General features: G+C 37.8%; 2 protein-coding genes and 1 long non-coding RNA gene across 5 annotated transcripts; all 3 read left to right on the top strand.

Moving 5' to 3' along the window:
* Positions 1 to 222: 222 nt before the first annotated feature.
* LOC113112148 (CMRF35-like molecule 8) lies at positions 223 to 1,746 on the top strand. The gene is made up of 3 exons (XM_026277602.1): positions 223 to 386; positions 527 to 844; positions 1,400 to 1,746. Exons 1-3 carry the CDS (start codon positions 347 to 349, stop codon positions 1,744 to 1,746), a joined length of 705 nt encoding a protein of 234 aa, XP_026133387.1. The 5' UTR covers positions 223 to 346.
* An 896-nt stretch (positions 1,747 to 2,642) lies between these two features.
* On the top strand, positions 2,643 to 8,116 carry LOC113111460 (uncharacterized). The gene is made up of 4 exons (XR_003293324.1): positions 2,643 to 2,741; positions 6,907 to 7,002; positions 7,216 to 7,259; positions 7,351 to 8,116. It is a non-coding gene; the product is annotated as an uncharacterized LOC113111460 (long non-coding RNA).
* A 1,219-nt stretch (positions 8,117 to 9,335) lies between these two features.
* LOC113111458 (CMRF35-like molecule 5) lies at positions 9,336 to 11,203 on the top strand. 3 transcript variants are annotated; one of them, XM_026276211.1, is made up of 3 exons: positions 9,336 to 9,523; positions 9,682 to 9,999; positions 10,563 to 11,151. In XM_026276211.1, exons 1-3 carry the CDS (start codon positions 9,484 to 9,486, stop codon positions 10,982 to 10,984), a joined length of 780 nt encoding a protein of 259 aa, XP_026131996.1. In that variant the 5' UTR covers positions 9,336 to 9,483; the 3' UTR covers positions 10,985 to 11,151. The 3 variants fall into 3 exon arrangements, with proteins under 3 accessions (XP_026131996.1, XP_026131995.1, XP_026131997.1); XM_026276210.1 differs by having other exon boundaries at positions 10,560 to 11,151; XM_026276212.1 differs by lacking the exons at positions 9,336 to 9,523; positions 9,682 to 9,999 and adding an exon at positions 10,192 to 10,472 and having other exon boundaries at positions 10,563 to 11,203.
* Positions 11,204 to 15,566: the final 4,363 nt, after the last annotated feature.

The raw sequence follows: 15,566 nt of genomic DNA, 5'->3' as shown, positions 1-15,566 counted from the left end.
TTCCCATAACAACGTTCTTGTAACGTCTTTACAGTTTGAAACCTTAATTAATTCTGAGGAAAATAATATTTTCTGCTTTTATAATGAGCTTTATGTACTTTTGTCTATTTTGTCTGTGTCCACCAGCTTCATGTCAATTTTGTGTGAAATACTAGTTTCACTTCCTTCTTTATTAACTCTCTCTCTCTCTCTCTCTCTCTCTCAGAGGAAGTGGGCGTCTCTGTCACATTCATCTGTTCATGTTAAACCAGGAAAGAAACAGTAAAACTCATCTGAACACACATCGAGAGCTTCAGAAGAACTGAATCCACTAACAACAGAGAAGATCACTGAAGAAGAGAGAAGAATGAAGATCATCTGGACTTTCACTCTGCTGATGATTCCTGGTGAGAGTCTGAACTCAGTAAATCACTTGAAACAGCACAGACTTTCACTTCAGCTCATGAATTCACTCTGAAAAACCTTCATCTCTGTTCATTCTCATATAAATATGTGATTGTTGTATTAAGATGTTGGTTTGTTGTAGATGTGTTGAGCTCCATCAGTGTGACAGGATATTCAGGAGGAGGAGTCAGCATCACATGCAGATATGATAGAGGATATACAGACAAGAACAAGTATTTTTGTCGAGGACAGTATCCAGGATGCAAAGACCTCATCAAGACGGATATTAAAAATAAATGGGTTGATTCTGGAAGTTTCTCTCTGTATGACGACACAAGTGCAGCAGTTTTCACTGTGACCATCAGAGATCTGAGTGAACAGGATTCTGGGACGTACCAGTGTGCGGTTGATACGTATTTGACTGATTTCTACACTGAAGTGAAGCTGAATGTTGTAACAGGTGAGTAACTGAGACTCTCAAACCCATGATGATCATCAACATCACACACTCAACACTGACTGTGATGTGGCTCACACATCTAACTCATATAAGAAGTTTTTTTTATTTTTTTTATTTTTTTTTTTTACTTTAAATGAAGATGAATTATCATTACTGACTTCATTCTCTACACGTTGATATCTGAGTTTGTGTTTAACAGGTCAACAATTCGGTTCTGTGAGAGGATATTCAGGAGGAAATGTGATTATAAACTACAAATATAAGATGCTAGAAGAGAATCCTTTGATAGATGTGTGTAAAACTGGAGCAGATCGATGTTTTACTCTAATAAACACTGACAGAGCAGCAGAATGGACACATGACGGTCGATTCTCTGTTCATGATGACAGATCTGCTCGTCTCTTACGTCTGTTTATCACAGAACTGAATGAGAACGATTCTGGAGAATATAAGATTACAGTCAAAGTTTCTGAAGACTACAGTTTCATGCATGTGTTTCTGTGCTGAACTGATGAATCTGGTGTTTAATGTGAACTTGATTTGTCTCTCAAGCAGCTGATTGTTGTCAGAAGAGCATCAGTCTCTCCGCTGCTGCAGGAGGATCTGTGAACATCAGCTGCAGATACCCACAATCCCACAGTGCTGATGTGAAGTTTGTCTGCAGGAGATCTGGATCTGATCTCTGTGCTGAAGAGACGTCTGTGAAGGAGAGCAGAAGATGGAGCGCTGAGGGACAGATGCAGCTGTATGATGACAGAGAGCAGCAGCTCCTGACGGGAATCATCAGTCATGTGACTCAACAACATTCAGCTGAATACTGGTGTGGAGTTCAGTCTGATCCAGGACACAAGAGCTTCATGCTTCATCACACGAGTCCTCGTCAGCGTTACTGGTACAGATAACTTTCTCACTCATAATAATCAACGTAATTCAAAATCACATCTAGCTTTCATTCAGCAGATCACTGTATTCTGTGTTGCTTGACTGAGCAAAGATAAGAAAAGAGGAAGTGTACAGAAATGGAAGTGTAATTGCAAAACTGCTGCAGTTTATATTCAGTAAAACGAGTTTTGTGTAAAATTATAATGCTGTTCTGCAAATCCAGTGGTCAGTGTTTATGTTTATGACTGTTTTATTCATACGGTTCTTCATACATGTATGTGTATGGATCATTTATTTACTAGCATTATCTTGGGAAAGGCTACAGAAGCGTGTGAATGCAGGACCTGCAGATCTGCACGTATTTAAAAGCAGAAGATTGTTTTTCTTCATGTGGTAATTGCACATTTCAACAGTGTTTGTTGTTGCAGCATTAGTTGGTCATTCGGACACATTATAACTACAGTTTTTAAACTAGATCAAGTTTGCTCATCTGGATGCAGTATTAGTACAGTTTTTTCATCACTTATGCGAGTCATTTCAGCAGTCTTGTACTATAGTGAAGAAGCTGCAGTTAAAGATGCTATGAACTGTTTTATTCACTGAGAAACCACAGGCTTCAGTCACAGAAACTCAAACAGACAGCTGGCAGATTTATTCTCTCAGTGTCTCTGTATCAGCAAACATTCATTCTGGGAAGTGAATGTGTGACATCAGTAACATATACCATGGGAAAAAGTCATGTCAAGATGTGTGTGTAAAAAAATAAAATAAATAAAAACCTTTGAAATGCATTGATTTATTGCTTTATATACAGATATTCCGAAAACAAATTCACCACCGCCATCATCATCATCATCATCATCATCATCTTCATCATCACCAACATCATCATCATCATCATCATCATCACCAACATCATCGTCATCATCATCATCTGCTTCTTCTTTCTCACCAGTCACATCTCCACTGATCACAAGAGTTTCCAAATCATCTCCATCCAGTTTCACATCTGCAGGTGCTGAAATACAGTCATGTGATTCATGGTGCATCTTCTGACACCTGAATGATATTTCTAAACATTAAAAAACTTGATTTTTTTTTTTACTCTGGCATAATTAAAGTAATTAAATAGTTTGAAATATTTATGTAAAACAATAGTAATAATAATAATAATAATAATAATAATAATAAACTAATTGTCTTCTTGTAAATGTAGACCTGCTGAGGTGAATTTGCATTTTGACAGTTTGTAGCCTATCAAAACGTCCGCAGCATTTGTGTGTCTTTAACGAATATTTAACTTCCAGTAGCTTGTGAGTTCAAGAATAAGGCCGGAGACACACAGGATGTGTGGCGCAAGCGTCTCAGCTGCGTGGCCTGTCTGTTTTTAATTTGGCTTCAATGTTAACAGGTTAGCGCTTGCAGATTGCCTGCGTGAGACAGTCCAGTGTGTCGCTGGCCTAAGGCCTTGCGGAAAACGCGTGCATGCTAGAAATAGAACCGACGCCTATTTTTCACGCGACACGCGCGCGTGTTGGAAGCGTTTCCAGGCAAAATATACTAGGAAAATATGTTTATATGAAGGTGTAGGTGTGTAAAAAAGTTGAAATTGTTGTCATGAAGACAAGAGCCTGGTCTGTCGGCGGTCTCCCTCTATGTCACCTCCAGCAGCAGCAGTGCGCCAGCGCCGCGTCAGGCACGATTCTGGTGTGTAAAGACACAGAACACGCGAAGCAGCCGTCATGCAACTGACACGCAGCAGAAACGCCACACTCACGCCACGCAGCCAGTGTGTCACCGGCAGGGGCATCGGACTGGGGGTAAACCCAGGACTGATTACCAGGGCCCCAACGGAAGAGAGGGCCATTGGGATATTTTTTTTTTTTACCTGGATATGTTCATGGGGGGGCATGGGGGCCCATCAGGACTGCCTATGCATAGGGCCCGGGATCTTGTGCAACGCCCCTGGTCACTGGCCTAAGGTTTAGAAGTCTTAGGGGCCGTTCACATATCGCACCTAAAAATGCGTGGAAAATGCTAGGCGCGCTGCTTTCTCCTTCTTTCCAAAGCGCTCGGGCAGCTGCACTCCTGAGGCGTCTGCTGTTGCTAAGCAACCCAGACCTCCTCTCTCCATGAAGATGCGGAAATTTCAGCAAAGGATTCACCAATGGATTTGCAGCACAAAAATCGCTCGCTGTAGCTCTGCTACTAAATTTATTCCAAAATGGCAATCCATATACAGCTATGATTAGCTGTTTCTTCATCTTGGCTGAGCTTTCAACGTTGTTACAGGAAATTATGAAGCTGATTGGTTGGTTCTTGTCACATGACCCGCGTTGCGCTTGCGGCATTCTGAAAAGTTGAGATGTTTTTAACTCATTGCGGTGTGGACGTGCCTAGAAAAAACGATCTCATCGCACCGCGTGCGCATCGCGACCATGCCACTTCCATTATGAGCGTGCATACCGCGCGCCTACATTGGAAATAACGAACTTGAGCATGCAAAAGACATGATATGTGAACGGCCCCTTGACCAGGGGCTATTTTGGGGATTTCCGCCTGCCATTTTCCTACCTAAATTCAAAAGCTTCCCATTCCCACATGCAGAGGTGTACATACAAAAGTTTGGTATCATTTTAAAGGAAACCCTTTGAAATTACATAAAACACTGTTGAAATTGATAAAAATTATTTTATATGTTGTCTGTGTTAGGCCAGCGACACACTGGATGCGTGGCGCAAGCATCTCAGCTGCGTGGCGTGTCTGTTTTTAATTCGGCTCCCATGCTAACAGGTTAGAGCATGCAGACTGCCTGCATGAGACGCGCGTCTCAGGCGCGGTGCATGCTAGAAATAGAACCGACTCCTATTTTTCACGCGACACGTGCGCTTGTCGGAAGCGTTTCAAGGCAAAATAGACTAGGAAAATATGTTTATATGTCATTTTGTACACAAATACATATTAATTCATGACATTTTGATATTTGAAAGTCTATAGGTTGGCATAAATTCAGATATAAATGTAATTAAAAAAATAAAATAAATTATTATAGATTTTCAAATATTGCACCTGTCAAACAAACTCTATTTTGCCGTTAATACTGTTGACGGTGTCCTATCAGTAGGTGTGTAAAAAAAAAGTTGATATTGTTGTCATGAAGACGAGCCTGGTTTTTCGGCGGCCTCCCTCTATGTCACCTACAGCAGCAGCAGCGAGCCAGCACCTCGTCAGGCACGCTTCTGGTGTGTAAAGACACAGAAAATGCGAAGCAGCCACCGCGCCTCTGGCACGCTGCAGAGACACCACACATCCAGTGTGTCACCAGCCTTATAATAAATAGGGAAAAAACAAGGCACTTTATTTTATTTTTTATAAACTGAAGTTTGAATTGTATAGCTCAGGCAATGAAGGGCCTAGCAGCTTCAGACCTATTTTATGTGTTTCCAGCACACGTCAGCTAATAGAGGAAAAAGGAAATTTGTTGTCTATGCAAAAGTTATTCCATTCCAACTGAAGGAAGGAATAATACCCTTTTTGTATACAATATCCACCTTCCCAAATATGAAATGTTCCTATACATACATGCAGAGGGGAAATATGCAATATCTGTATTTTATTTTACAGAAAACACTTTGAAGTTACATACAAAGCTGCTGTTAGTGACGATTAGTATTATTTATTTTGTTTTTCATATGATGAACAACCTCAATACAAAGTGCTTTTGTTGTGTGTGTGTGTTCAGAACAGTCTTTAAAAGAGGATAAGTCAAACTGCAATTGTGAAATATATCTGGTCTATCACAATATAAAATAGAATCCACAATCTTCAGCTTCATATAATTTCATTTATGTCCATTCTGTATTGGTATACTGATTAGGACATCTGACCTGTCTCCATCATCTGTATCTGTCATCTTCCAGCATCCCGTCAGCATCCGTTTGTTTTGACGCATTATCAGCGCTAATCCGCGAGCTGGACGCTGGTAAATTACCTTCGGAGCATATACAGACGAATATATGTTCATCCACACAGTACTGCAATAATCCATGTGTATTTACTGTACTTTCACTGAGATGCATCTTGTACTGTACTTTTCTGTCAATAAACAGTTTATCATATTGTTAGTTGCGCTTTCATGCTGCAAAATAAAGATTTGAAGATATCAAAGTAACTAACATGCATATAGCCTCACCAGATGCGCCTCCTGTCCTCTCCACGGCGACGGTGGTCATCCATAACTTGTAGTATGATTATTATACATTTGATAATCACCGCGACGCGTCTCCTCGGAGTATTCCGCGTGTGATCTGTGTTTACAAACAGCCGAGAACACAATATCCCATCGGCCACCGCTGCCCCGGCGGATGTGGAAATGGGCACTCACTGTCCACTCCCTCCCGCCGCTGTTGACACAGAGGTGTCAAATTCAGCAGCTCTGAGTGGAGCACACAGCTCAGACTGACAGCTGAAGGGACAAATAGTGCTTCACAAATGAGATCCGATCGATATATTTATCCGCTCAGGCCCATCAAATGATATGGAGAGCGTGTCTGGCTCAAGAGCGCGTGTTTTCTGTATGTGCGCACTTTAAAATATTTTAAATACACATTCTTCTGAAAAGCTTAATTTTACTACTTCATGAATCACAAAACCCCAATGAATGGTATTCTTTGTAAAGAAAACACTCTAAGCTTTCAAATGAACCCATATATGGGCTGATACCATATAAGGAAGGCTTTGCAAGTGAAGCATGAACATTTTGCATGCTATTTTTAGACCCAGTACTGGGTCTGCAGAGTTTAAGATTAACTAGGTGGGACTCTTCATTTCCATCCTCAAAAATAAAATGCTGTGGTATATTTTTGGGGTGTTTCCACATGGTTTAACCTCGGGTAACAGGATTTTTAAACAGAGTGGGGTTACAGTAATGTTGTGCTCAAAAAGTCTGTTTATGACAATCTGAACAATCTGTACATTCAGCTTTATATGAGCATAACAGATGTGCAAGTGTGAAATGAGAACATTATTTACAGCGCTTGTGTGAATGTACAGCCTGAAACCTTGAAACCTGCAGGCCCAGTTTCATAGTCCGGACAATCCTGTCACAAACATCAAGATAAGGCCACGATCTGATCTGATGTTTGCTCAGAGTGATCTGATCGTTTCTCCTGTGTTTTCAGACTCTTCTCTGATCGTTCCTCTGGTTCTGCTTCTTCTGGTTCTGATCATCGTTGGTCTCTTATTTCTGTTTCTCTGTAAGAAGCATCAGTCTCGAGGTAAAGCTCCTTCTTAATGTCTTTAGATGCAGAAACTCACTTCATATGGCGTTTAAAACAAAGATTTGTTCCTATTTTTCCATTTTGAGTATGTCTCCATCTACAGACTGCAAAGAGACATGATCAAAATATAGATATTTGATGATACGTGAAAACAGACTTCAATGTAGAAATTTGATATAATGTTGTTAATTTAGACTCTTGTTTTAGCAGGCGGTGATTCATCATCTCAGACTGGAGCAGAAAAACATGGAGTGGTTTGTATGAACTATGTTGAATAAATGTTAAAGTCTTCCATAATGAATTTCTTCAGAGCTGTTAATATATATATATTTTTTTTCTCTGCAGGTTTCTCACACTGGTTGTGAATATGAGGAGATTAAAGACTCTCACAAACAGATACCCACAATCCCCTCTGTTTCTCCTGACTGTGTTTATGCTACAGTTCAGAAAGACACTGGTGACTCTCAGATCTTCATCACATCTGCTGAGGATCTGAATTACTCCGTGGTGAATTTCCAGAAGAAAGCAGACTGTCCTGAAGGTGTCAGATTGAGGAATAATCAGGATTACAGTGAATACGCTGCTGTCAATCATCTCACTGACTGATGACACACAGCAGAGAATCTCAATCAACTGAAAGTTTTGATTTTGTGTTCAAGCTTCCATGATTAGTATTTTTGTTATTTTTGTGGTTGTCTTCTGCTGTATATTTTAGACAGTCTTGCAGGTCAGACTTTTGACTGTAAATTTGAAGAATGTTTAAATGACAGAGCAGTGTTTTGTTCTGCAAAGAAATGATCAGAACAACCTCTGTGTTTTTGGTCAACATTTGATGTAAATATGTACTGAATATTTCTGAGATAAAATAATATGCGCCTGTGATCAGTTAGTTTTGTTAATGTTAAACTACACGTCTGGCAGCTGCGGTTTTTCTGAAACTTTTATTAAGTCTCAGTGTTTAAAAGCTCACACATTTTTTATTTTTTACACATGCAGCAGCTACTGCTTTTTTCCTCAGTGTTTAATAGATAGATTAAAAGCTCGATAACTTAGAAAAGAACATTTAGTAAACTAAGATGAAGCCATTATATTGTATGCAAATATGATATGAATGCACTATATTTATGTGTGTGTGTGTGTGTGTGCACAGATAAATCATTTATAATAAATACAGTAATGTTCATTAAAAAAAAAAACAGTGCATTTTGATTTCACTGCTATTTTAATCAATCAACAGTGTGTTTATTTGGTCACCATGGTAGCCACTGCTGTTTTCAACATTGCAGGATTTCCAAATGTAGTTGGAGCCATTGATGGAACACACATTAGGATTCAAGCACCTTCAACTCATGAGCCATTGTTCGTTAATAGGAAAGGCTATCTTGGGAAAAGTCTGCAACATTATCTGTGCATGCATTGTTTTGCACAACATGGCAATGTAATACATTTTTTTTTTTTTTTTTTTTGATTTCCAGTGTGTCACTTGTGTATTTAAGGCTATTAATATGTTTTTTTTTTTTTTTGTAAAGCTGCTTTGAAACAGCGTTGAATGTGAAAAGCAATATTCAAACAAATATGACTCTTTTAAGTCTTATTTTACTTCGAGTGATATTAGTCTTTTTTTTAGACTGGAGTGTCTAGATTCAGTCTGATATAAAACTGTCATTCTTTTAAGAAGTGAAGTGTGCATTTTAGCATTAATAACTTCAAAATCAAGCTTAATCACAAAATACAATTTCAGTAAAGTTTCAAACACTTGCAGACAGATGATCATAAACTCACAACACTGATTGAGCCACAGTTATTATGTGGAGCTCCGTCAGACTGAACAAATAAACCATTTCATAAACCATGTCCAGTGGCAGAGTTTTTTAATTTAATTTAAAATAAATCACATATTGTTATTTTCTTAAATATTAAACTAGTCTCTCTTTTATATTCTGTATATATTGTACGTGAAGAAAGCAATTAACGATAAAATGTATCTTTGACATAAAAAAAAAATATAATAAATCATTGTATATAATCAGCCCCAGCTGAAGGTGAATAACATCTCAGTAAGAGCTGCTGTTTACATGTCTGTCCACCAGATGTTTTTTTTATTTCTAAAATCAATGTGATGCACTCAAGAAACAGTTTATTAAACTCTTAAACATTTAGAAACATTAATTATGATTCTGAGAAAATAATATTTTCTGTTAAAATCTCTAAAAAAAAGCCTTTATAATGAGCTTTATGTACATGTGCCTATTTTGTCCGAATCCTCCAGCTTCATGTCAATTTTGTGTGAAATACTAGTATCACTTCCTTCTTTATTAACCCTCTCTCAGAGGAAGTGGGCGTCTCTGTCACATTCATCTGTTCGTGTTAAACATGTGACCAAGAAAGAGACACTAAAACTCATCTGAACACACATCGAGAGCTTCAGAAGAACTGAATCCACTAACAACAGAGAAGATCACTGAAGAAGAGAGAAGAATGAAGATCATCTGGACTTTCACTCTGCTGATGATTCCTGGTGAGAGTCTGAACTCAGTAAATCACTTGAAACAGCACAGACTTTCACTTCAGCTCATGAATTCACTCTGAAAAACTTTAAAAGCAAACTGAAAGTTCATCTCTGTTCATTCTCATATAAATATGTGATTGTTGTATTAAGATGCTGGTTTGTTGTAGGTGTGTTGAGCTCCATCAGTGTGACAGGATATTCAGGAGGAGGAGTCAGCATCACATGCAGATATGAGGGAAAATATAAGAATAATGAGAAGTATTTTTGTAGAGGAGAGTGGTCAGTGTGCACAGACCAAATCAGGACTAATACTAAAAATAAATGGGTTGATTCTGGAAGTTTCTCTCTGTATGACGACACAAGAGCAGCAGTTTTCACTGTGACCATCAGAGATCTGAGTGAAGAGGATTCTGGCACATATTATTGTGCAGTTGAGAGATCAGGAATAGATCCTCACACTGAAGTGAATCTGAATGTTGTAACAGGTGAGTAACTGAGACTCTCAAACCCATGATGATCATCAACATCACACACTCAACACTGACTTTGTTGTTACTCATGTACATATCTTTAAATGAAGATGAAGTATCATTACTGACTTCATTCTTTACACTCTGATATCTGAGTTTGTGTTTATCAGGTCAACAAATCAGTTCTGTAACAGGATATTCAGGAGGAAATATGATTATAAACTACAAATATAAGACGCTAGAAGAGAATCCTTTGATAAATGTGTGTAAAACTGGAGTAGATCGATGTTTTACTCTAATAAACACTGACAGAGCAGCAGAATGGACACATGACGGTCGATTCTCTGTTCATGATGACAGATCTGCTCGTCTCTTACGTCTGTTTATCAGAGAACTGAATGAGAACGATTCTGGAGAATATAAGATTACAGTCAAAGTTTCTGAAGACTACAGTTTCTTCTCTGAGTTTTACCTGGACATCAGAGACGGTGAGCTGCTTTCATTCACTCATGCATATGTTTCTGTGCTGAACTGATGAATCTGGTGTTTAATGTGAACTTGATTTGTCTCTCAAGCAGCTGATTGTTGTCAGAAGAGCATCAGTCTCTCCGCTGCTGCAGGAGGATCTGTGAACATCAGCTGCAGATACCCACAATCCCACAGTGCTGATGTGAAGTTTGTCTGCAGGAGATCTGGATCTGATCTCTGTGCTGAAGAGACGTCTGTGAAGGAGAGCAGAAGATGGAGCGCTGAGGGACAGATGCAGCTGTATGATGACAGAGAGCAGCAGCTCCTGACGGGAATCATCAGTCATGTGACTCAACAACATTCAGCTGAATACTGGTGTGGAGTTCAGTCTGATCCAGGACACAAGAGCTTCATCACACGAGTCCTCGTCAGCGTTTCTGGTACAGATGACTCTCACACTCATATTCATCAACATAATTCAAAATCACGTCTAGCTTTCATTCAGCAGATCACTGTATTCTGTGTTGCTTGACTGAGCAAAGATAAGAAAAGAGGAAGTGTACAGAAATGGAAGTGTAATTGCAAAACTGCTGCAGTTTATATTCAGTAAAATGAGTTTTTTGTAGAATTATAATGCTGTTCTGCAAATGCAGTGGTCAGTGTTTGTGTTTGTTTTATTCTTCATGTGGTTATTTATTTATACTGTATGTGTATGAATCATTTATTTGCTTAATTTCATCATGAGCTTTTCAGATGTTTTTGTCCTACCAGTAAATTTATATTATAATTTCTTTAAACATATAACATCTTAAAACGCCATCAAGCAGTGGGTTTAATTTTCTAGATCAAGGATTATTATTTATTATTATTATTATTATTATTATTATTATTATTATTATTACAATTAGCTGGATATGTTTAACCTTAAAAATGTAAAATGTTCCCCAGAGATATTAAGTAAATTTAACAATATTTTTTTGTTGTTGTTGTTCAGATTACGTAAATAAAATATTTATTGTTTATTTATTGTTTGTTTATTTATTTATTTATTTTGGTTTATTAATTATTATTATTATTTTTTTTTTCACACTTTGATTATCAGCTTTTAATCAACTTATAAACTCCTCACTGTTCTATTGTGAACCACCAGGTGTCCTGTTTGGGGAAATCCAGTTATAATATTGAGCAGAGGTGTCAAACCCAATTCATGGAGGGCCGGAGCCCTGTATAGTTTTGTCCCAACACTGCTCCAACACACATACCATGTCGTTTTCAAACAAGCCTGAAGGAGTTGATTAGTTGGATCAGCTGTTTTTAATTAGGTTTGAATGTAAACTCTGCAGGGATCTGGCCCTCCAGTAACTGAGTTTGACGTCTCTGCTCTAGAGTCTAGACTGACTTGTAGTTGTAGTATGTACAAACTATTTTCTTGCAAAAGGCTACAGCAGGAAACGGACATCTAGAGACAGTTTGAAACTGTGGTCATTTAGTATTGCAGCAATGGTTGTTGGTGCTCATTTGTCCTCAGTGTTACTACAGTATTAGCATTAAGATGTACAACAGAAGTGCAGTTTTTGATGTATTGCTTTGCCACACCTGTAGTAGTTTTTGTCTCCCCCTTGTGCTGTTTTGAAATGTTCACTATGCGCTTAATTTGCTCATGTGCTTATTTCTAATGTTGGGTACACACCAAAATATTTTTTTTACATCTTATAAGATTTTCACAATGTGATAGACCACAAACATGAGGATAAAAAAATCCTAGATGTAACCGTTTTGCTCCTATAGTGGTGTGCCATGATGTGACAAAGACAGCACACCACACACAAACAGATTTTCAACCAGAGTCTTGACTGTGAACACAGGAAATCTTGCTAAATATTGCGAGACTTCAGAATAAGTATTGCAGGCGATATGCAGGAAGAAATTGCAATGATAGTGTTTGTAATGATTTTCACAGAAAAGTCATGAAAATAAATAAATAAAAGGGTTTGGGTGGAGTTGTGGAGACGGCGGGGACATGGTCTGTACAAGTAAAATGATATTGTTTTGCCTCACGTGATAATCTTCAGAGCGTGCATGTGTTTGTAATCAGGATTTCTGATCATAAATATTAACCCCTTTACGTGCAAACATCGCCGACGGCCCCAGTTTATTATTGTTTCACTTTCACAGCACATTAAACATCACTGTCTTATTCATCTGGACAAACTGTGCATCAATTGAAAGTTTAAAGACTCTAGCTTCGATATTTGACCAATATTTTGATAAAACATTGTTGCAGTGACAGATATTTAGTGATTTATGTCAGGAGTGCAAAATAATAAATCCGTATTATGCCACATTTTGAATAGAAATTCACCACTCACTCATATTCAGTCACGTCAGCAGCGGTTTATTTGTGTTCACATAGACTCACTGAACAGCGTCAATAAGGATTTATAGACCAAAGATGCATATCTGCGGAGATATGTGGGTATATTTACTGATGTTTACTTCATATTTCTTCAAACAGAATCGTCATTTCTATTCATTTTCCACGGATTTACGTGTTCTGATGATAAACAGCCTCTCCCAGCGATCTGTGTATGTGTGTGCAGTGGTGTGAGCTTGTGCTGTGTGTGACTCAGACTCCGATTGGGCCTTCCCAATGTCAATCTTAGAGTGTCATATCTGGACACCACCACATCGTGTCACATGCTTCCTGCACACTTCCTGGTAGTTATCTGCCCATACCAATACTAAAACACCGCTGTACACACAAAATATCCGAATAATAAACCCGCGATAATGATAGTAAAGCTTGGGATGAGAATTTCTTGAGATCTGGGGCGTTTTTATAAAAAAAAATCGAAAATGTACATCGGAAATGCTAACTTGTGCAGCGATGAAAAAGGCTACAAATAACATATTTTTACAACAATAAACGACCAAATTCCACCCCTGATCGCTAAAAGAAGTTATTATAAACACTCTATCGGGGTTTAAAGTGAGTTTTGAGTAAAAGTGTACTAATAATTTCATAAATTGTCTGCTGTAGCTAGATGCTAACGTTAGCTACAATGCTACTAATAGCAGGTGCTTTTCTTCTTCATAATGCATTTTTGTCTCAATAATTCACGTAAGGTCGTAAGAAAATGTTTTGTTGTATTTTTATAGTAAGACTTTTGATAAATAAGGGCTAAATGCAAAGAGAGACTGAAGTGAGATTGCTGCTTTGTTGCTTTGTAAAGCCTGAAAAACCACAATAAAGGCTAATAAAGGTGGAATAAAAAAAAGAATAATGATAAAATAATAATGCGGATAATGTGTCATACCTGGCGGAGGTGTGAAAGACTCGTTTGGTGAGAACAATACAACAATGAATCGGGGAGTTTTGCAAAGCCAACACACACACAAAATACACAGAAGAGTTTACATGTGAGATCTTACAGGGATGACAAGGGCCATAAATCAATCTGATTAGCCTTCTCTAAAAACACACATGACATGGCCTTAGAAAATATTTAATAAAATTCACAGTTTTACAGATTCGATTATGAAATTTTTTATTAAGCTTTGGTAGACTTGTGGCCTTAGCTACACTGTATTTTCAAACTCATTTCCTACATCAACAATTTTTAAAATACATTTAAAACATAAGTTTTTAATATTTTTTGTTTTTGTTTTTATGTTTGAGCTTATATATCTCTATTATCATAACAGTCTGAGTGATTCTGATTCCTGAACAGTAAACTTTAAAGTGTCAGCTTTGTGAACAAAGGTTGATTATGTATCTAGTCAGAAAGAATCGTGAGCAGAAACCTTTTTATTTTGGGTATGTAATTTCTGTCTCCATGCCAAAAAAGGGGGGTTACTAGCAAGGGGTTAAACATGTTGAATATTTACAATTCACGATCGGGGTGGCTCCGACTTTCTTCTGATCAAGTTTGGACACTCTTAACACACCTCACACCAATGGAAAATCTGATAAGATAATCTGTAGAACCATCAAGATAATCGGGACATAACTAGGATTGTCGGAAGGGGGGAAATCGGCCCCAAATCAGCCCGATTTTCTTTTGGTGTGTACCCAGCATTAGTTGCAAACACTCAAATGAACCAGCTGCAGTTTTGTTTTCAGGGTGTCTGTTTTAGCAAACATTAATTCAGGACAGAGGTGAATGAACAATATCAGTAAAACCAATCAACACTGAGTTAAATCAACACTGATTAGAGTATATCTAGTCCCACCCTAAATAGCGTTAATGTAAAACAGCTAGTATTGTAGGATTTGGAATGTGATTTATCAATAAAAGACTGTGGAAGGGATCACTTGCACTGGTATTCCAGTCAGACTCAATCAACAACAGTTCTTTCTTTGATGACTTTGCTTTACCATGGAGCATGTGATAGGTGTGGTCTGTATAAAGACAACAAACACAATAAGGGAAATAATACAGATTTCAAAAACAAGTTAACATTACTAGCAATATTACTGAAAATAAGTGAAGTGCTACACAGCAAAATCTCCAGTGTTAATTGAACACTCTGAGTGTGGACTCATATAAACTCTGAAGTAGTGTTAAAAGTAACACTGAAGCAGAGTTGAAGTTAATGAGATATTTAAGAAATGAATTGGGAACAAGAAAATCACAATTTGTGTGTCACCATTATACTGGTCAGTGTTTGCTTTAGTTGGGATCTTGACCCTTCAGTTATTTACTTCAGATTTTGTGTGTCTGTGGTAACTGAGTTATAACATGCAGACAGACCAGAGCTAAGTCAATCATGTGGTATTGATTGTGGTTTGGACTACTTGTCATGGAGCGACCTGAATGCCTGAGTTCAGGTTTCTTTACTGTGTACTTAAATTAGGTGGATAAAAAAGTGAGCAAGTATTATTGCCATAATATGAGAGTTTTTTTTTAAAAGTTAGTTCTACATAAAGAAAAAATTCTTTAGTTTAGACACACAGACATCAAGAATGAGCGTGAGCATCACAACAACGGTGACCATCAAAAAAGCAAGCTGTAGCCAATAAAAACTCATCCATGGCTCCCATCATGCATTGCAGCATGAATAAATTATGAGCTGAACTGTCTTTTTAACTTTTTATTCTAAGTATATTTTAT

Source organism: Carassius auratus, chromosome 12 (genome assembly GCF_003368295.1).
Source record: "Carassius auratus strain Wakin chromosome 12, ASM336829v1, whole genome shotgun sequence".
NCBI lineage: Eukaryota > Metazoa > Chordata > Actinopteri > Cypriniformes > Cyprinidae > Carassius > Carassius auratus.
Note: the sequence above shows the minus strand (reverse complement) of the source record. Positions and strands in the feature narration are given on the sequence as shown.

Excerpts from the sequence above, each read along its gene's own strand:
- LOC113112148 (XM_026277602.1), top strand. The coding sequence starts at position 347 with ATGAAGATCATCTGGACTTTCACTCTGCTGATGATTCCTG. Across the intron at positions 387-526 it reads CACTCTGCTGATGATTCCTG|ATGTGTTGAGCTCCATCAGT; the intron begins GTGAGAGTCTGA and ends GGTTTGTTGTAG. Across the intron at positions 845-1,399 it reads GAAGCTGAATGTTGTAACAG|CTGATTGTTGTCAGAAGAGC; the intron begins GTGAGTAACTGA and ends TCTCTCAAGCAG.
- LOC113111458 (XM_026276210.1), top strand. The coding sequence starts at position 9,484 with ATGAAGATCATCTGGACTTTCACTCTGCTGATGATTCCTG. Across the intron at positions 9,524-9,681 it reads CACTCTGCTGATGATTCCTG|GTGTGTTGAGCTCCATCAGT; the intron begins GTGAGAGTCTGA and ends GGTTTGTTGTAG. Across the intron at positions 10,000-10,559 it reads GAATCTGAATGTTGTAACAG|CAGCTGATTGTTGTCAGAAG; the intron begins GTGAGTAACTGA and ends TTGTCTCTCAAG.